Source organism: Siphateles boraxobius, unplaced genomic scaffold (genome assembly GCF_051911475.1).
Source record: "Siphateles boraxobius isolate OS27281-9 unplaced genomic scaffold, OSU_SipBor_1 20, whole genome shotgun sequence".
NCBI lineage: Eukaryota > Metazoa > Chordata > Actinopteri > Cypriniformes > Leuciscidae > Siphateles > Siphateles boraxobius.
The window spans coordinates 17,586,224-17,606,998 of record NW_027508811.1 but is presented as its reverse complement, the minus strand read 5'-3'; the positions used below and the strand labels follow the sequence as shown (position 1 = coordinate 17,606,998).

Below are 20,775 nucleotides of genomic sequence, written 5' to 3'. Positions count from 1 at the left end.
GTCGTGAGAGCTCGTCGGCGGCACGATTGAGCAGGCCAGGGATGTGAATGGCACGAAGCGACCTCAGATGCTTCTGACTCCATAGGAGGAGGTGGCGGGCGAGTTGTGACATGCGACGGGAACGTAGACCACCTTGGCGGTTGATGTACGCAACGGTCGCCGTGCTGTCCGTACGGACCAGTACATGCTTGCCGAGCAGCGTCGTCTTGAGGCGTCTCAAAGCAAGGAGCACTGCTAACAACTCGAGGCAGTTGATGTGCCAATGCAAGTGGGACCCCGTCCAGGTGCCAGCTACTGCATGCCCGTTGTACGTGGCCCCCAAGCCGGTGTTGGAGGCGTCTGTGGAAACCACAGCATGCCTGGACACTTGTTCTAGGGACACACCGGCCCGGAGAAACGAAAGGTCCGACCACGGGCTGAGGGTTTGGAGGCAGGCCGGGGTGATTTTCACACGGAGCATGCCTCTCTGCCACGCCCACCACGGGACTCAGTCGCGAAGCCAGTGCTGGAGTGGTCTCATATGAAGCAGGCCGAGCGGCGTAGCTGCGGCTGCGGCTGCCATATGCCCCAGGAGCCTCTGAAATTGTTTCAGATAAACCACTGTACTGCTCTTGATGAGATTCAGGCAGTTCAGCACCGACCGGGCGCGATTCTCTGTGAGGCGCGCCGTGTGTTGGACCGAGTCCAGCTCCAAACCGAGAAAAGAGATCCTCTTCACGGGGGCGAGTTTGCTCTTCTCCCAGCTGACCTGAAGACCCAACTGGCTGATGTGCTGGAGCAGCAAATCCCTGTGTTCGCATAACTGCTCCCGAGACTGCGCTAGTATGAGCCAGTCGTCGAGATAGTTGAGAATGCGAATGCCACGCTCTCTCATGGGAGCGAGGGCTGCCTCCACGAGCTTCGTAAAGACACGGGGTGACAGGGCCAGCCCGAAGGGTAGGACTTTGTACTGATACGCCTGACCCTCGAACGCGAAACGCAGGAATGGCCTGTGTCGCGGCAGGATGGAGACATGAAAGTACGCGTCCTTCAGGTCTATCGCTGCAAACCAATCTTGGGGACGGACACATTGGAAGATGCGTTTCTGCGTTAGCATTCTGAACGGGAGCTTATGGAGGGCCCGGTTCAGGACTCGCAGGTCCAAGATTGGTCGTAACCCACCACCTTTCTTGGGTACAATGAAGTACGGGCTGTAAAAGCCAGTCTTCATCTCGGCTACAGACACCGGCTCTATCACGTCCTTCGCCAGCAGGACAGCGATCTCCGCGCGCATGACAGGAGCTGATTTGCTTGACACCGAAGTGTGGCGAATGCCACTGTACCTGGGCGGACTCCGGCGGAACTGAATCGTGTAGCCGAGCCTGATGGTGCGGAGGAGCCAACTGGACGGGTTGGAGAGCACCTTCCAGGCCTCGACGAAACGGACCAGGGGGACCAGAGGCACCACAGGCACACCCGGGGTGGGGCAGCGAGGTGGAGGACAGGGACACGGCTCGGAAGGCCCATGGGCGGCCCGAAACGGGGTCTGAGTGAGCCGTGCTGCACTTACCTGACTCCACGGGGCAACAGAGGATGGGTGAGAAGGCGGATGACCGGGTCCTTGAACGCATCTTGTTGCCGGCTGGCGAACAAGAGGGTGTGTCGGGGAGCCTCCGTCCGAACCTGGGTGGCAGAGAACTGTTGGGCGCAGCTCTCCGCCACGTCGCCGAACAACCCAACCTGGGAAATTGGGGAGTCCAGGAACCGAACCTTGTCCGTATCCGCCATCTCAACCAGGCTGAGCCAACGATGGCGTTCCTGGACCACCAAGGTGGACATCGCTAGACCGACTGCACATGCCGCGACACTCGTTGCCCGGAGGGCGAGGTCAACGGCAGTGCAGAGCTCACTCATGAGCGCCCGGTCTAAACTACCCTCGTGCATGTCCCTGAGTGTCTTGGCCTGGTAGACCTGCAACAACGCCAAGGCATGCAAAGAGGAAGCGGCTTGCCCGCAAGCTCTGTAAGCTCTGACCGCCAATCCTGACGCGAACTCACAGGCCCGCGAGGGGAAACAAGGATCCCCCATCCAGGATGCAGCGGCCGTTGGACATAAGTGAGTCGCAACAGGCCGCTCCACTGGAGGGATAGCCTCATAACCCTTCACCGCTCCTCCGACAAGGGTAGTGAGGGAGGAAGAACTACTTAAGTCGTTTTCAGCAGTAAAAGGTGCTGTCCACGACCAAGTAAGCTCTTCATGCACTTCGGGAAAGAAGTGCACTGGGGCGGCGGGCTGAGAACCAGCACGGCCCGCCCCGAGATACCAATCATCCAACCGAGACTGAACAGGACACGGTGGAGGGTTCCACTCGAGCCCGACAGCCTCGGCGGCCCGTTTCAGCATAGCTGACAATTCTGGATCCGGCTCGGGCAACATTGAACTCCCAGAGGGAGACAACGCAGCCGAGTCGTCATGCTCCGATGCTGCAATCGACGTCCTGTCCTCCAGGGGAGCCCCGAGTGAAACCGCTGGCCGACCCATTACAGATGGACCAGCGGACAACACCGGAGGCTCCAATGGCAGCAGTGGAAGGGAGGGGTGAGGAGCCCACAGGGAATGGTTACCAGGCGGGACATCCAACACTACCCTCCGGTCACCCATCCCACACAGCACCAGTGCAGGGTGGGGCGTGGTAATGGGGACTCGCTCTCCGTGAACGAAGGCGAGTCTCGCCCTCAACACGGCGACAGTCATGTTCCCACAGTGAAAACATGAGCTGTCCACAAAAGCTGCCTCAGCGTGCTGTAAGCCCAAACACGTGATACAACAATTGTGACCATCAGAGAGAGACAGGGAACGACCGCACCCAGAAACGCACGGGCGGAATGACATCTTGAAAAAGACGCAAACGCACCCGTGTTGCTCTTTAAGGAAGTGAAAAACTCTCACCAGTGCCGGAGCACACAGGGGAATGACCGCGGCAACACTAACACAGGAATAGTGCACCCTGTGCTAGTGAAGCACTCACTTTCTCGCCCTCAACCGACCGTCAGACAAACAAACACAAACAGAAACTTGGTTGCTGTGAGAACAGCAGTTGAGAGCTTGAAGCTCGCGATCACCGCTGCACTTGCTCTGCAAACACCGACACCAGGAGAGACTTCCCAAAGAAGCGCCGACACACTCGCTCGTTGTACAACAACACTCTTCAGATCCAGACATGAAGCTCGGCTCCGAAGCGAAAGGCAAATGGTGCGTGCATCCACTTCCGTATTTATACCCGCGCTGCGGGGCGGAGTGTGAGATGCAGATCTCGCACGCCAATGTGACTTGGCTCGTTCAATAATACTCGAAGACAATAGGCTCCCTGGCGTGATCCCATTTCAGTCGACGTCGACTACGTCCGACGTTATCGACTGAAAGGGAACTTATTCTAGTAGACCCCAAAAACTAAATCAAGCATAATACTGTAGGTCCTCTTTAATAATCTGTATACAGTTTGTTTCCGCCTAGCTTTTCAGCAGCTTTTGTCTCCATGCCGACTGCAAGAGCAACAAGCGGGCTTGTCTGAGCTCTATTATTGAAGTTCTGTATGCAGGCATGACTCACTGAGACAGGAGGGCACTGGGGAGTGCTGCCTTTTCTAGGAGTAGCACAGCTAATAAAAACCACACTGTCATAGCCAATTAAACAGCCAGTGATATATCAATGGAATTGGCAGTCCTGGATGAGTTTGCTAGAATGGGCCAGTCATCAACCCGCACACACTAAAGGCTATCCTGGCCCAGTTAGTCCTCGTGTGCTATACAGGAAGGCTTTGCAGTGCGGAAGACACCACCTCCCTTAAAATCTCCAACGGGGTCTAAGCACTGACCTATTTCCAGCCTTCCAGCTTGCAAAATAATATTTCTCTGCTGGAGAGAGCTCCGTTACCATAGAGACAGGCTGGGATATGGGACAGGAAAGAGAAGGAGAGAGTGGGAGGGAGACAGGAGAGGAGTGACAGAAAAAAGGGAGGGAGGGAGGGAGAGAGAGAGAGAGACAGAGATAGAACTGTTTTGCATATGACAGCAGAAAAAATATTGGCCGTCTCATTCCTTCCGTCCCAGAAAGCTTGCTGTTATCTCGCTAGAATGGCTTAGGTAGGGGACAGATTTCTTATAGTGTTATTGTTCCCATTATTTTTAAAATGAAAGGTACCTGTCAACCCCCCTCTGGGTCGTCTGGATTCCCTCGAGCTGGGTACTTTACCAAGTATATAGACAACATTTATAATTGTTTACTCATACTAAGTCCCGCCGTTTTGTACAAAACAATTCAGATACTTCCCAGGTATCTAAAGCCTGACCTCATCAGCTGTGTGTTTGTCTTACAGTGAGTGTTTGCTCATTAAAGTGTTTTCAGTAAGAAGCTTTCAAAGAGGCCGGGCTGTTCATTATACAAGACCTCAAAACATGCCCTGAATGTATTTCACTACAGTGATAACCATCGAGCTGTTTTCCTTTCAGCCTAATTTATTTCATGCAGGTATCTGAAACTGTTACATGAGAACAACAGCATTGCAGGAAATAAGGTTATAAATCATAATTTGCACTGAGCCACTGACAGTATCACCTACTAACCCTCAAAAGTGATGTTTCCTCCTTGCTTACACTGTAATAATTAAAATAGCTGGAAATCTGTCTATCCGTGAGATACAGAGAGTGAGTGTCACTAACATTTATATAAGTAGACCACCAACAGTCTTCTTTACAATCGGGCAAGCTCTAATCTGATTTGCTGACTGGTTAAGGACAGGGTTTTCTTTGTTTCTTGTTTTAAAGAGAGAAATAATTGGAATTTGCCAGCTTTGTGGTATCTGACCATTTAAATATATTTAGTTTCATTTAAGGGACTTAGAAAGTATTCTGCTTTGTTTTCTGAGCTAAGCCTTGTTTATACTTTCGCCTGGCTCCGCACCGCAAGCCTCCGCTAACTGCACATGCTCCTCCTCAAACGGACGAGGCATTTATACTTAACACGCTCGCAGTTCTACTATTATTTGAAACCACATGGTGCAACTCGGAGTAATTGTTCTCTAAACCAGTGTTTCCCAACCCGGGTGCCGTCTGGCGAGAGCAGGGGTGCCGTGTAAAAACTCCTTCAAACTTTAAAAAAAAAAGCTAAAATGTGTAAAAAGAAAAAAAAATGTATTATGTACCATCAATCTCGGATGTCTCTAATAACTACAAATAACGCTCACAAATTTATAATAAAAACGCAAATAGTAAGTTTTCGTTGTTGAATTGCGGGGGTTGCACATGATTTCATTCCCGCGTGCTTCATTCTGAGTGCGTACACATAAAGCTGCCTCTTTTTCATGGCTTGTTGCGCTTAGGGTCAAATCACACGAAAATATTGTCACGTCTGTCTTGCCGCGTATTCACATAAACACATCGGTAATGACTGTGCTGTTTAACGCATTAAAAATATTTAATGCTATTAACACAGCATCCGTTTTTTTCTGTCATCCTTTGGTTAGCGTTAAATTATTTGATCACATTCCTCTTCATGCAAATGCTTTTAGACCATTTAAGCACGACATGACAAAAGAGAATGTGCTGCTAGTGAATGTCCTCCTGACACACACACAACGCACAGAAAAACGCGTGCCAGAATAGACTTCTCTTTCGCGCTTGAACCAATAATAACATACAATTATGCCAATATTTCCGTTTTGTTGAGTATCCTCATAAGAGCAGTCTTAAATGAGTTAAATTAATGTAAAGAGATAATACACAGGTAAATATAACATCTATTATGGGCTTATGTGAAGAATGTTGTAAGTTCACTTAAATTAAAAGTTGTTATATTTTTTGGAGCCTAATAAATGTTAAAATTGATAGATTTCAATTATACTGTAATGTTGAATGGCGATAATTAATGTTTAAAATTGAAAATAAATAAATAATTGAAGACATCAGTGAGAGTATTGGTATCAGTGAAACCGGCCTTCATTTATAAAAAAAAAGATGGCATTAAACAATTATTTTAAATATACTGTCTTCATATTGTTTCTACATTAATTTGGAGATTAATTGTGTAATTATTACATTATAAAACATATTAAAAACTTTTAATAAAAACAAGCTATCTTCTGCAATTACAACAAAAGTATCCCAATATAAAAACACAAATGCACTGAGTGAGCAAACATTTAGGTGAGATTTGCAATAGTAAGTGCAATGTTTATATATGAATAATTAAAGTCATTTAATTAATAGCCTTAATTCAATATGTCATCACATAAAGTGATCTCTTCAGAAGAAATTACTGATTCCATAGACTTTCAATGGATGGACAAAAAATTTGATAATATAAAAAATATCTATATGACAGTAGGCGGTTCTTCCCAGTGGTGTTGAAAATCAATACATTTCATGGTATCGTATCAAAGTAGTTTCATAACAACACTAGTGTAGGTTGTCACAAATTTTTGTAAATTTTCAAAGGGTGCCGTGACTGAAAAAAAGGTTGGGAATCCCTCAGGAAGCAACGGTGATATGTAGGGTACACACGTGACAATGTTTGTTTTTTATTACACCACCAAACCCATGCTACAAAAGAACCAAAGAATCGTGTAAAATCCAGTAAACCTTGAGATTATTAAAACAAAATATATGGATATGAGAAATGATGTATAAAACTAAATTAAACAATCTCCTAAATATTTTCTAATTTCATTAAACATTTTTATTTAATTTCATGAACATTTTTATTAAACATAGACATTTATTTTCATTCTGCAATGAAGTAATTTTTGCCGTGCGCACCTTCGCGCTTATGCGTACGTGGCAAGTATAAAACAAGCTATAAGTTTTGGATGTAAATAGACATTTAAATCAAAAGTCTATACATATTTTCTGCTGTTTTTTCTGGGAGGTGGGTCTTCTTGAGGATTGGAGAAACATTGCTCTAAATGACAGTCAGACAGGCTCTTCCTCTCTGTAAGCAGAATAAGATGCAGTGTGAACCAGACCTTTTGTCGTATAGTCAAAGCTATATTTATGCGACTAGAGGAGTGATGTGCTCAGCACAAAATAGCAGAAGGAGCTTCATTAAAAGCATGGGAAATTTTTGTCTTATTCAGAAGAGCTGTCTTTTCTGTTGACATTTCTGTAAATGATCACATTAAATCAAATCGTGTTCTCTAATCTTAAGCAAAATCTCACAAACTCAGGCTAAATCCTTGCATCCTTAACTGTTTCCAAGTCTTGATATTTCAGGATAAATGATCCATGGCCTGCTGGAATACTTGGCATTTCTGTCATATCTTCTGTTTCATGGAAAATAGAATCGGACAATTTGCCTCCCTTGATTGAGGCTTAACACTGACTCGGTCATTATTAGAAAAAGCAGTGCTTCGTTAAATATTGATGCTGTGAGAAAACCCATTCTTTGTCAGGGATTATGAATTATTACACAAAGATAATGAATCAGGGGAACAATACCGATTGCTGCTAAATTGAGAGATTAGTTTACCAAAGGTCTGGTTGGATGGAACTTCTGCTTTCATCCCTTTTAAAAGAATTTTGCTTTCAAATCGTCAGAAGATTAACTTGAGAATGACTGCCACGGGGAGCAGCAAGTTCTGAATCAGGAAACAGCTAAAGCCCAGCTGAAATAAACGATTATGAGTCAGAGAAGACACTGGGCTACCAGCCAGACAGATTGAATGTTGAATAGCTAATAAACTCAGATACCTGAATGTGTAGTCATTTTTTTTATTCCATCAACACTTAATAGCTTCAACATTTTAAAAAAATCCTTGTTTTTTATGTAGCTCATTAAGTCATTTATTATGTCAGACATTAAATTACAAATAATATCTGCTGTGACGACAGGGTCAATTTCAGGTTTTTTTATTGAAATATATTCTTCTATCTCACCTTAATATGCAGAGAACTATAAGTAAGCCATTCACAGTTTTTGATTTTGTCTAAAAGTGTACACAATTAGCTCTGTACAGCAAAGAAACCAATCTGTTTGTTTGAGCATCACAACCAGCCCAACAACAGCTACACTTACTCAACCAATGGTGCGAGTTTGGGGCGGGACTATTTGTTTGACTGACTAACGGTAAAGGCTGCATAGACGTTTCACTTGTATTACCATGAATGGGAGAAAATGCACCATGCAATATTGCAGAATAAGTCTCGCCTTCCCAAATAAGAGAGCCAATTGGTAAAGTCATTGCGCCACTGCAGATGCTGTTAAAAGCTCCAGTTCTCATTGAAACAGTCAGCGTCCTGAGATTAATGCAATGCTGGACCAACTTTAAAAATACACTATTTTAATGTTATTTGACAGAAAGAAACATTTATTGGTCAGTTCAAGTCATTTTGGTGCTGGATTTGAAATATTTAAATGTGAAATCGGCAAGCATTTTTTGAGATTTCAGTATTTCACCATTCAAGTAGATAAGAGTTGGTCTTGCATGCCTAAAATAGCTGCCTGGAGATGTTTCAAATATAGCCGCCGATTGACTTTCAAGTGACAGTGTTCAGTAACCTGTTAAGCCAGTCATTATTTTTGCAGTTGTGTTTGTTGATGCTACAGGCACAGAAATCCCAAACTTTAGCTTTATTTGGCTTTCAGAATATGTATCAATTCTTCTTATGATTGAACAAACATTCCTAAGAAACCTCATTTTTGCCACTCTAATCATATATACATTCCTCTCTTTTCCTTAATCACTCTGTCATCCTTTCCTCTGTCTGCAGGAACATGTCCGGCCCAGGTAATGAGCTACATCAGGATTCCTTTTACAATATGCAAGCCTCACAATCCTCAAAATCTTTGAGCAGCCACTTAGACCACAGGTGCGCTAGGAGCCTCAGGTCGGGCGGCCCTAGCCAAAGTCCTCCTGCTCCCTACCGACCCTGCTCTATCCCAATCATCCCCTCCGTCCACTCCTACCAGGATGAGGTCTCCTGTATGCAAACCGTCCCTACTGATGGAAGCAGCCGTTCTAGTCCTCTGGAAAGCAAAGCAGATGCTCCAGCTGTCAATCCACAGTCCAACGTAACGGTCTCCAACCGAGCGGCTGTTAGACGGGAGGAAGTGGCCTCACTACTTGATGAGGCTCAGGAACAGCTCAGAGCGCTAGCACATGCCCAGAGGAAACAGGAGGACATCAGTAGCTTCGTCCCTCAGGGGGCCAAAGAGACTGTGTGCATCCTTTTAGCAAATGGGGGTGGACAAGGGGGAGTGGCCTCTTTTGGGCCCACGGAGACTCACTTGGTGAACCCAAGAGATACACACAAAGATGCCACAAAGCCTGGTCAATGAGAAGGGGTTGACAGGACTAACCACAAATGTCCCGTGTGTCTTGGGGCTTCAGAACTCTCTGCCAAAATACCACTGAAACCTACCGTGGAATTTTTGAGGACCTGCTGTGGGTAGAAGTGTTGGGAGAGTGGCAGTCTAGAACATGTGAAAAGATAATTTATTTATATGCATTTATTTAAGGAGAAACTTCTACTTAGAAAAAAGAAACCAAATAGTCTGTCATCTCCATGGTGTTTTTAACTGTATAAAATAAACATAAATATATATAAATGGATATAAATATATGAATACAAACTGGTGACCAAGTACAAAAAAAGGAATATGGGAATGAGAAACTTTCTTTTGTAATGTATCAGCTCCACATCCTTAAAGACTTGATGCTCAGTGGTTTAAAAAAATATATATTTAAAAACAAAAATGAGTTTTTTTTCACTCGTTTCACTCATTTACAGGCAAGCTAAGCTTGTCCGACAAACAATCTTGTGTTTTGCACCTGCAGCAGCTGTGTTTACTATCACCGTCCCAGTCACTGTCCTTTACCCTGCCAAGGAATATGGCTCCATCTGCCTTTGAAAACAGTGGAACATGGATTACAATTGGACTTAACTTCCAAACGCTAATCGTATCCAGGCATGAGGTAACTGATAGTTAAGCACTGCCTCCAAGACATCGATTGGAAGAATTTGGTGTTTCTGTCCGTTTGTGGAGCAATCTGCATTTTGTTTTCTGTGCCTCGGTGCGTTCACTTCTTCATATTGATTCGGACACGAGTAAGGATAAGCTAACAGAACAGAGCACATCGTACAGCACACCACCTGAGATGCACAAACAGACTGTCGACGCCTCTCTGGATGGACCGAGGATATTCCTGCACGGGATAGGGGGTGGGTAGGGGAGGGTGCGGTCTCGGCCAACACAAGGAGCTTAAGTGTTGTTGTTTTTTCATTCTTATGGAATTATCTGCTGCTTTTTGGGAAGGTGGGTGGGAGCAGCGGTCACTATGAGTCTGTATGCTACCTTTGGATTGGGACATAATATTTGTGTGAATTAACAACCAAATGTGGTAAGAAAGAAAAATTAACAATGAATCTTTAGTGAAGCTGTTTCTTTGTTTCCAATCTTTTTTTGTTTTAATTATTTTTTTCTGACCCCCCAATTCACACACTTGTGCATGTTGATGGTATTGTTTTGCAGAATCAAGCCATGATAGTTAATGATTAACAGAAACGCCCCACAAAGAGAAAATTGCATTATAAATGACATGCATTTGCTGATTTCAACCCAAATCTAGGTATAAAAACACAAGTGGTCTGCAGAGTTTTATAGATCAGTCTTAGTAGACCTGTGCTCAATGACGGCATTATGTTGAATTTACTTTTTTATGTGCTGTTGTTCCTCATGAAGCATTTATTTAAGACCGCCAACTGTAGTTTTGTTTCAAGACCTTTGTTTTTTAATGCATGTTGTATTTGTCCTTCTTCCGAAATTGTGTCTACCATGCCAGACATAACTCAAGGCCAAAATGAAATTAAACATATTTCCTGGTAAAAGATAGCAAAGTTAAGGTTAGCCTGTGGCAGAATGAGCTGTAATGGCAGGCTGATAAGACTTTCACTTGATCTTATAAAACCTTTCCCTGGCAACAGCACAGTCCTCATCATTGAACTGAAGTCTGGATGGCATGTCTTTCAAACACTATGCATGCCAAAACACCACCAGCAACATGTAATCATGCAGCAGAAGTAATGTAACAATATTACTATGGGAAAGACAGGATATAATTAGATCTTAAAACTATACTATTTCTTTATTAGACAAATTAAATTTTTATGACATCTTTTATAATGGAAAATGTCAAGTTGTAACTTTTAATGGTTTATTAAAATTCTAGGACTAGATATGAGTTGATACTCAGATAAAATTCACAAATTCCCAAGAGGTCACAAGTTCTTTTTTCCGTTTTTCGTTACACTTTATTTCGATAGACACTTTCGACATTCTACTAACTATAAGTAACTTTTCAACTACATGTCAACTAACTCTCATTAGAGTATTAGTAGACTGTTGTAGACTATCAATAGACTGTTAGGTTATGGTTAGGTGTTAGGGTTCGGGTTAGGAGAACAAGTTGACTTGTAGTTGCTAAGTTACTTATAGTCAGTAGAATATCTGTTGGGGGACCAACAAAATAAAGTGTTAGCAAATATTAAGCAGACAGTCTACTATTACTCTAATGACAGTTAGTTGACATGTAGCTGCAAAGTTACTCATAGTTAGTTGAATGTCTAAAGTGGACTATCGAAATAAAGTTTTACCCTGTTTTTATTTTTAAACAATTAAAATAGTATGTTTTTAGTATGAACATTCATGATTGGTAGGGTTTTTTTATGTTTGCTTTTTATCCGTCTCTTTTTATGGGCATAAGTAACCAGAAACTTCACACAAGCAACAAAGTAATCTTCACACATTGCTAAGTGATCTATAAAACTGCAGACTAATTCATTTTCAGGGCATAGCAGAAGATATATAAACTGTCCTCCATCTGTTACAGCTTTTAATGTTCATTTTCAATTGAAATGGTGTGGGAAAGGTTTCATTTGAGCTGGACCATATTTTGTACACTTGTGCTAAAGTATATTAAATTATGTTTTTGCACAGTAATTACAATGTATGGTACTTTATGCTGTCATTATTCCAGAATGCAAGGTATGTGATTGATGAATTAATTTCTGAAGACAGTATATTGCAAGACATGTTTTGACAGTATATGCAACCTGCAACTGTACAAGAAGGTGTAACACGAGCACAACCGAAACTTCATGGTTCTGTATTACAACCCCTTGACGTACTTTAATGTGCAATTTCAAAACCGAAAATTAAATTTCAGTTAATTCTTGTATGTGAGATACTGCATTATTGCCCTCCTAATTGAAATAGCTTTCTTTTCATTTAGTTATTTTTTATTTTTTCAATAAAGATGAATCTTCAGTGTTGAATAATTTTAGAAAGAGTGCTTTTTTTTTTTACTAAATCATAAATTATTCATATAAATCCAAAAACATTAGATTACATATACCGTCTCGGTTACGTATGTAACCCTCGTTCCCTGAGTAGGGAACGGAGACTTTACGTCGGATGACGACGAATGGGGTTTCGCTTAGAAAGCCTATCAACTTTGAGTATTACAAAACGAGCCAATGGCAAAGAAATGCCATGGGGCTGCGGAATTTGCATAGCGTAACTCCGCCCCACCGCGTGGGTATAAAAGGAGGAAGCCAGCAACATGCAGATATGTTTCTTCGCTGAGGAGCCAAGACTGAGCTCAGGCGATCCCCGCGGTACAGCGGAAAGTGGCAGGCAGACGTAACGTCTCCGTTCCCTACTCAGGGAACGAGGGTTACATACGTAACCGAGACGTTCCCTTTCGTTGTCACTCCGAGTTACGTCGGATGACGACGAATGGGGTTACCAGTCTAATCACGCCACCTTCTCGGCTGTCTTCCAGAGCCCTGCGTAAATCGGAGATCCTTTTCGTGAGATTGGCACGGACGAAGGACTCCTATCTAGCACAGGAATACCAAGGTACACTGGTGAGCCTATCCCATAGTTTAGAGGAAATATGCAAAATATTGCCAGCCCAACGGGGGGGACTTAGAGAATACACATATGACCCGAAGGATGCATATGGAGAACACTGGGGTGTCCAGCCGCAGGTGGATATTTTTCAACCCCAGGGGTGGCAAGGTGGCTTGCCAAGGGAAAGACACATGCTCAGAGAGGCTTACAGTGGAAATACACATGTGGGGGTCGCTCTGAGGAGGGACCATGCACACGGGAGGCACCTAGCCGATGCGCAGGCAATAGACACTGACGCCGACGTCAGGAGTGCTGGAGGAACTCAGGGCTTTCGGAGAAGCTCACCTGAGGAGAATATCTCACGTATCCAGTCCGTGGAGTGGAATGGCGAGCAAGCGAAGACACCTGAGCGGATCCAGTACTAGCTGGTTGAAGCGAGTACATGAGGGGACACTGGCTCCACTCGGAGATTGTAGAATCTGGCGAATGTGTTAGATGTCGCCCAGCCTGCAGCTCTGGGTCGATTTGTGAGAGGGAAACAGATCTATCTGTGCGTCCCCGAACTGGTCCCAAATCAGCTGAACTGACCAGGGATGGAGCCGCCATTCTCCCGGGAGGAGCTGAAACCGTGAGAGCTTGTCGGCTACACAGTTCAGAGCTCCGGGGATATAAATGGCACAAAGCGACCTCAGATGCTTCTGACTCCATAAGAGAAGGTGGCAGGCGAGTTGCGACATACGGAAGGAGCGCAGACCACCTTGGCGGTTGATGTACACTACAGTGTCGGTACAGTGGTGGAAGAGGGGTCCACGGCTCGGGGGCGGCGCACCGTGTCGTCCGAGAACTCTGTGTGCTCAGGGATGGAAATGTCACTTCTTTCTTTAACCACATTAGGGTGCTGCCCAACCGTGGGTTAGCAGCGGGGAGTGGAGAGCAAAAGATTCTCCCCCGGCCCTCCACCGGGGGAAAGAGTGGTCCTGCTACCATCTATTGTGAAGTAACTTTCAACATCCCTGAGCAGCCAGTCTCAGGAGCGCCGCTTGGCCCGGCGTTTAGCGGGGGGCGGGGCTGGAGAGGGCTGGTGCGCCTTCTTACGGCTTCCTCCGCAACCGGGCCCGGGTGGAGGCTGCTGCTTGGGCCGGGCGGGAGGGGCGGGAGCCGCAGGAGGGCGCCCTCGGGTTCTGAGGGTTGTGCCCGGTCGGCTGGGTGGAGGCAGCAGCGGGCCGTCGAGGCACAATATGCTTAATGGCCTCAGTCTGTTTCTGGGCGGTGGAGAACTGTTGGGCGAAATCCTCCACCGCACCGCCGAATAGGCCAGCCTGGGACATGGGGGTGTCGAGCAGGCGGGAACGCTCAGCATCCCGCATGTCAGCCAGGTTCAGCCATAAATGTCTCTCCTGGACCACAGCTGTGGACATCACCAGACCCAGGGAGCTAGCGGTCACCTTCGTCGCCCGGAGGGCGAGGTCGGTGGCGGCGTGCAGCTCATCAAAGAGCCCTGGGTCCGTCCTACCCTCGTGCATGTCCCTTAGCATCTGGGCCTGATAGACCTGCAGAGTGGCCATGGCATGCAAAGAGGCAGCCGCCTGTCCCGCCGCTCTGTAGGATTTCGCCACTAGGGTAGACGAGAACCTACAGGCTATGGATGGGTGCTTAGGCTCGCCGCGAGAAGAAGCACTCTGAGGACACAGCTGCATCGCAACAGAGCGCTCAACGGGGGGTAGCCCAGTGTATCCACGGGCAGCTGCCCCATCGAGGGGAGGAAAGGCGGATGAAACCAGCGAGCGGGAAGACATGGGAGTCTTCCAGGACTTCGAGATTTCATCATGCACGTCCGGGAAGAAAGGTATTGGGGCAGGCTGAGGACGGGAAGCCGCAGCTGCACCCAAAAAACAATCGTCCAGCCGCGAGCGCTCAGGACAGGGTGGAGGGGTCCACTCTAAACCAGTGCTCGCGGCCGCCCGGGAAAGCATGGCCGTCATCTCTGGATCAGACTGAGCCACAGCCGTATTCACACACGAAGGTGGCAGCTGTGACGAGTCGTCACTTCCAGATGAATCAGACCCGCCTTGTGATGCTGCGATTGACATCATGTCTTCCTCTGGAGCGCCAAAGGAAATCCGCGGGACCTCAAACGACGGTGCCGCGGGAATCCCCTGAACGCTCGCGGTTGCAACACTGGCGAAGGTGCTGTGGGGCACGGACAAATAGTCGCCGCTTTGTTCCACACAGTCACCCTCAGATCACCCTGGCCACCAGCCGAAGTAGAGCCTCTCGAGGAGGCGCTAGATCGAGGTGTGGATGAGGGGACTCTCACTCTTGCGAGATCATTGAGTCTCGATCTAAGTGTTGCGATGGTCATGTTCCCACAGAGAGAACATGACTCATCCACGAGCGCTGCTCTAGCGTGATTAATGCCCAAACACACCAGACAGCGCTCGTGCCCATCAGAGTCAGACACAACCGACCGCAACCAGAAGTGCACGGGCGAGGCATCTTTAAAAAGACTGCAAGCTCTTTTTGTGAGAGAAACTCAGTGCTGAAGCGCCCGCGGAGAACACACTCGCTGGCAAACCACGCTCAGATAGGCAGGAAGTGTGCACTCGCCGGGAGATCGCCGTCACACCAACACTGGAGAGTTGCTCGTCTCGTAAGAAGCTGACAATCAGAGATAGCTTAGGGAGTGAAGAATTACACTTGGCTCCGAAGCGAAAACATATCTGCATGTTGCTGGCTTACTCCTTTTATACCCACGAGGTGGGGCGGAGTTACGCTATGCAAATTCCGCAGACCCATGGCATTTCTTTGCCATTGGCTCGTTTTGTAATACTCGAAGTTGATAGGCTTTCTAAGCGAAACCCCATTCGTCGTCATCCGACGTAACTCGGAGTGACAACGAAAGGGAACTATGTTTTTAGGATTGTTTGTACAGTAGTAATATATTAATTCATATTTTATCTCTATATTTATTTTCAGTATGCTTTTGAGGTTTTTTTTGTATTTCAACGTTTTATTTCAATTAGTTGCTCAAGGCAACATTTATCATTTTTAGGTGTTTAAAGTTTTTCATATAATATTTCAATATTGAAATGATATTCTATTGTTTCAGCTTTATTTCAATTAATGAAAATGTTCTATCCTGCCATCTCCACACATTATGGATGAGCACATCAGTAAAAAAACAAAAAAACAAGGGACAGTAGATAGAAATGCAAGTCCACAGTGGGATTTGTGTGGGGGGTTCTCCAGCTTACTGAAAATAGGTACTAATGACACAGTCTACTGAAAGAGGTTTTGTTAGTGAAAGGTTTGTTACAGTTCACGCAGCCAGATGATCAGTCCAGTAAGATGTCTTCCACTGGCTGTGCAGTGTGGAAGGAGCAGGATTCCTTTTCAACAGCCTTGAACAGTCCATGAAGTGTTGGATAATACCAGAACTTTGGTGTATTGAAAGGGTCCATGCATCGGCCTAAAGGAGTTGTTAGAGTCAGTCACAATCAATGCAAAGATTGATTACAGTCTGAAACATGTAACTGCCGTGAAGGTCAAGCAGTGACTACCATCAAAGTAAATCCTTAGTGTAGCAGCTGAAGAAACCATAAAGGGTTGACGTGAGTATAAACTTGTTGTTAGGTGTTTTATAATTTATTTCCAGGCTGAATAATAAAAACACACTCGTCACTCCCAGAAGTTGCATAGCAGCCAGCCAAACAGACAGGAACTGCCATTTTTCTTTAGTCAAGTCAAGGGAATTTGGATGTTTTTTTTTTAAAGCAAGATTTTTTTTTAATATATATAAATATATATATATATATATATATATATATATATATATATATATATATATATATGTTATGACCTTTAAGCATATTTTATGAATGTAATATATTAAATTTGTAAAATCAGTTTTGTGTATGTTACTCTAAAAAGTAATTAATTACTAGCTACTATTTACTCTCTAAAAAGTATTGGATTACTACTAAATACATGCTCCCTATCAACCTCAGCCAGTTGAACAATACAAGGACAGATACAAAACTGCACTTTTAATAATAATAAAAATTCTTGAACTGACCAAAGTGTTTAAAGGGACAAGGTTACATTAAAAAACATACGTTAACATTACATATTACATTTTAATGTTATGTTATATAGATTTGAAGTCTATATCCTTGCCATTACAATAAGAAGTAACTGTAATTAAATTACATAAAAATTAAGAGTAATCCCTTACTTTGCCTTTTCAATGTAAAAGTACTTAAATTACGGAAATTAGATTACTTAGTAATAACACACAACACTGAGTATTATACAATATAGTAATGCACATTACTGAATTACTGAAACACACACAAAATTTCTTCCAAATATTTACATACATTTCCACTGTGAAGACTGCAATAGTTTGCTTTTGAAGCTGCTCACACAGAGTTCAATATTCATAATTTATATTATGCATAAAAAACAAGGAGAGTTGTTTATCTCCAACAAAGTTTGTATTGGAGTAAATCTCATTCTCAAAATTAGTTATGTGTTAAGTTGTTTGTGGAGATCAAAATTACTGTACAGCTGTAATTTTGTTTTCATGCTAATTAGGGGTGTGTCCTGAGTTAACAATAGCTACTCTGCGTATTAAATACTATAACCACCCAGTCCACCTGCATCTTCTAAACTTTACTGAGTAGCCTAATGCATTAAAATATGTATCGCAACCCAGGTGATAGTACTAATTGTGATAGTTCATTTGTGAATTAAAAGATAATAATAATTAGATATGTTATGTTGCCCTACTATGAATCCTTCTTTCCACCCTTATTGAACTGGGTAAACAGAAGCTTCAGGCTATCACAAAAAGCATCCGCTTTATTTCTATACCAACTATAGTTCCACCATTGTACTTCCAAAGGTATCAGAACTCAACCCCCCTTTTAAACCAAACCACCTAGTAAAGTTATCACTCACGGTTCGCTATCATAGCTTCTCCCATCATTCTTTTGCAGATAATATTAAATTAGTTTTCTCTATTCCACCCTCTGACAACCAGATACCTTTATGAATCACTGCATGTCTGGCAAGCATTTCTGCCCGGATAAACACATCATATGAAGCCCAATTGATCAAAAACCAAGTTGTTGTTTATCCTGGCCAAGAAATCACCCTTGCCAAGAACTCAACATCTCACCCACAAGGAAATATAATATTTCAAAAATATTGGTGTCAAACTGGACAACGGCCTATAATCAAAAATACTCCCCTTTTCAGCAGTAATTGATTCTCACTAGGTTGTATTTTGCACAGGAAGCACTTCTTAATTATTTTTATAACAGACAGTCCAGGTTTCTGCTCAGAGCAATATAAAGAATGATAAAAAGAAGAGGTTTTACGAATAGCTGTTTATCGCTACATATTGACAATATAACTGAAAAATGTAAGATTGATGTGGCTTAAGTGCATGAACTTTTGTGTATAATACTGTTTTTCACTGCAGCTCCATGTATAAATTACCCTGGCAGTGTCTAAGAATGCATGATCTGAAGCATTTTAACTCTTGCGGGATCTTGTGTTACAAGATCTTATATATTTTTTTGATTAAAGACAATAACTTGTTACTTAATAATTGCACAGCAAAGCTGATGTCATCATGATGTCACATTGATTTTACATGTTTTGTTTTTTACATTTTAGAAGCTTGACATAACGTACTCATGCTGCAGAATTAATGGATGCATTAAAGGCACAATACTGCAATTCTCTGAACTAGTACATGAATAATGCATTGTTATTTCAGATTTTCCGGTTTTAAGTTCTTCAAAGATTTTCTAGCATGTAAATATGTTCAGTAATTTCTATTTACAGGTGAACTATGTCATTTCTGTGCGACAACATCAAACAAAATAGCTGCAAAAATAATGACTGTTTTCAAACAAAACTGCTTGGCTTCCCCTTACATAGAGATATAGATTTTTGGCAGAGGAAGCCTTGGATTATTTTTGGCCATGGCTGCCAACTGTCAAGTATTCAGCATGAAACACACGCAATATACACTGTTATCACGCCACATATCCATTTTCTCACGCAGTGAAAAAAACAAGCAGAGAGGACACTGACAATGTGCCGACAGACAAGACAGAGCAGGAAACAAACTGGCAATTTTATTCAAACAATAAATACCGCTTTACCGCTCTTTAATGTGGCTTAACCGCTTTGATGTGCACGTGAACCGACCATCTCATCTTAACTAGTTATAGCACGAAATAAACATCAGAGAGGGTAGGTAAAATTACAGTACATCTTACTGAAATGTATCGTCTCATGTTATCCCTCAATCAGTGTTTCATCCACGGAAAAACGTCAAAACAGCTTGTAAATAATGTCATGTAACCAGTCACGTTTCAAAATCGGCCACTCAACTGAGACTGCCCTACTCTGGGTAATTGAAGCTCTAAGACAAGGCAAGAGCAGCTTCCAAATCCTCAGTACTCATCCTGCTGGATCTGTCAGCTGCGTTTGACAGTTAACCACCAGATCCTCCTGTCAATCCTAAAGACGAAGGGCATCTCGGAAACCACACTCCAATGGTTCAAGTCATACCTCTCAGGTAAGTCCTTTAGGGTGTCGTGGAGGGGAGAGGTGTCTGAGGCGCAACACCTTGCTACTGGGAAACATCAGGGCTCAGTGCTTGAACCACTTCTCTTCTCCATCTACATGACATCACTAGGATCTGTCATTCAGAAACATGGCTTTTCCTATCACTGCTACGCTGATGACACACAACTCTACTTCTCATTCCAGCCTGATGATGCGACGGCAGCTGTTCACATCTCAGCCTGCCTGACAGACATTTCTGGCTGGATGAAGGACCATCTCCTTCAACTAAACCTTGCGAAGACAGAGCTACTTGTGGTCCCGGCCAAACCAACACTTCTTCACAACTTCTCCATTCAGCTGGGTTCATCAACCATAACGTCTCGGTTACGTATGTAACCCTAGTTCCCTGATAGGGAACGAGACGCTGCGTCAAACGCTGCGGGAACGCCCCTGCGTTGTGCGTCATGAAGCACGTATGGAATCAGCCCAATGGAGAGATGAAACGTCATAGGCGGGTGACGTCATCGACCAGGAAACTATAAAGCACCCCAAAAACACAAGCGCATTAGCTTCTGATAGGCTTGAAGGAAGCGCTAACGGGAGTGCCGGGAGTATGGCGGAGCGACGCAGCGTCTCGTTCCCTATCAGGGAACTAGGGTTACATACGTAACCGAGACGTTCCCTTTCAAGGGAACTTCGAGCTGCGTCAAACGCTGCGGGAACGCGAATACCCACGTCGCCATAGGACCAAATGACCGTCATGTGAGACTAGCGCACAGAGGACGAGAGCACCTGTGCCCCAGGGGTAGAGCTTAAGTCTAGGTCATAGAACTTAATAAAAGTATGCGGTGAAGACCATCCAGCCGCATCACAAACATCACTCAGGGAAACCCCCGACAAAAGAGCTTTAGAAGCAGCCATACTCCTGGTAGAGTGAGCTCGGACAACCAAAGGTGAAGGCTGGCCAGCCGACTCATAAGCAAGTGAGATAGCCTCAACCACCCACTTGCTCATTCTCTGTTTAGACGCCGGACACCCTTTCCTGGGTGGCCCGAAACATACAAAAAGTTGTTCTGATTTCCTCCACAGGGCAGCTCTGTGGACATAAGCGTCTAATGCCCTAACAGGGCAGAGTGAATTAAGTTTCTCCTGGTCCGATGACATAAATGGAGGAGGACAGAAAGCCTGCAGAACCGTAGGTCTAACAATATTAGTAGGAACCTTAGGAACGTAACCTGGTCTAGGATGCAGAAAAGCTTTAACCATGCCAGGTGCAAATTCCAGGCACGAGGGTGAAACCGA

At 44.3% G+C, this 20,775-nt stretch overlaps 1 protein-coding gene across 1 annotated transcript in view; it reads left to right on the top strand.

The window, feature by feature from the left end:
* The window catches only part of nrg3a (neuregulin 3a), a 374,168-nt gene extending 361,863 nt beyond the window's left edge, over nt 1-12,305 (top strand). Inside the window, exon 9 of the mRNA XM_077237257.1 lies at nt 8,742-12,305. Coding sequence (XP_077093372.1) covers nt 8,742-9,309 — 568 coding nt within the window. The 3' untranslated portion in view covers nt 9,310-12,305. The remainder of the gene's footprint in view (nt 1-8,741) is intronic.
* Nucleotides 12,306-20,775: the final 8,470 nt, after the last annotated feature.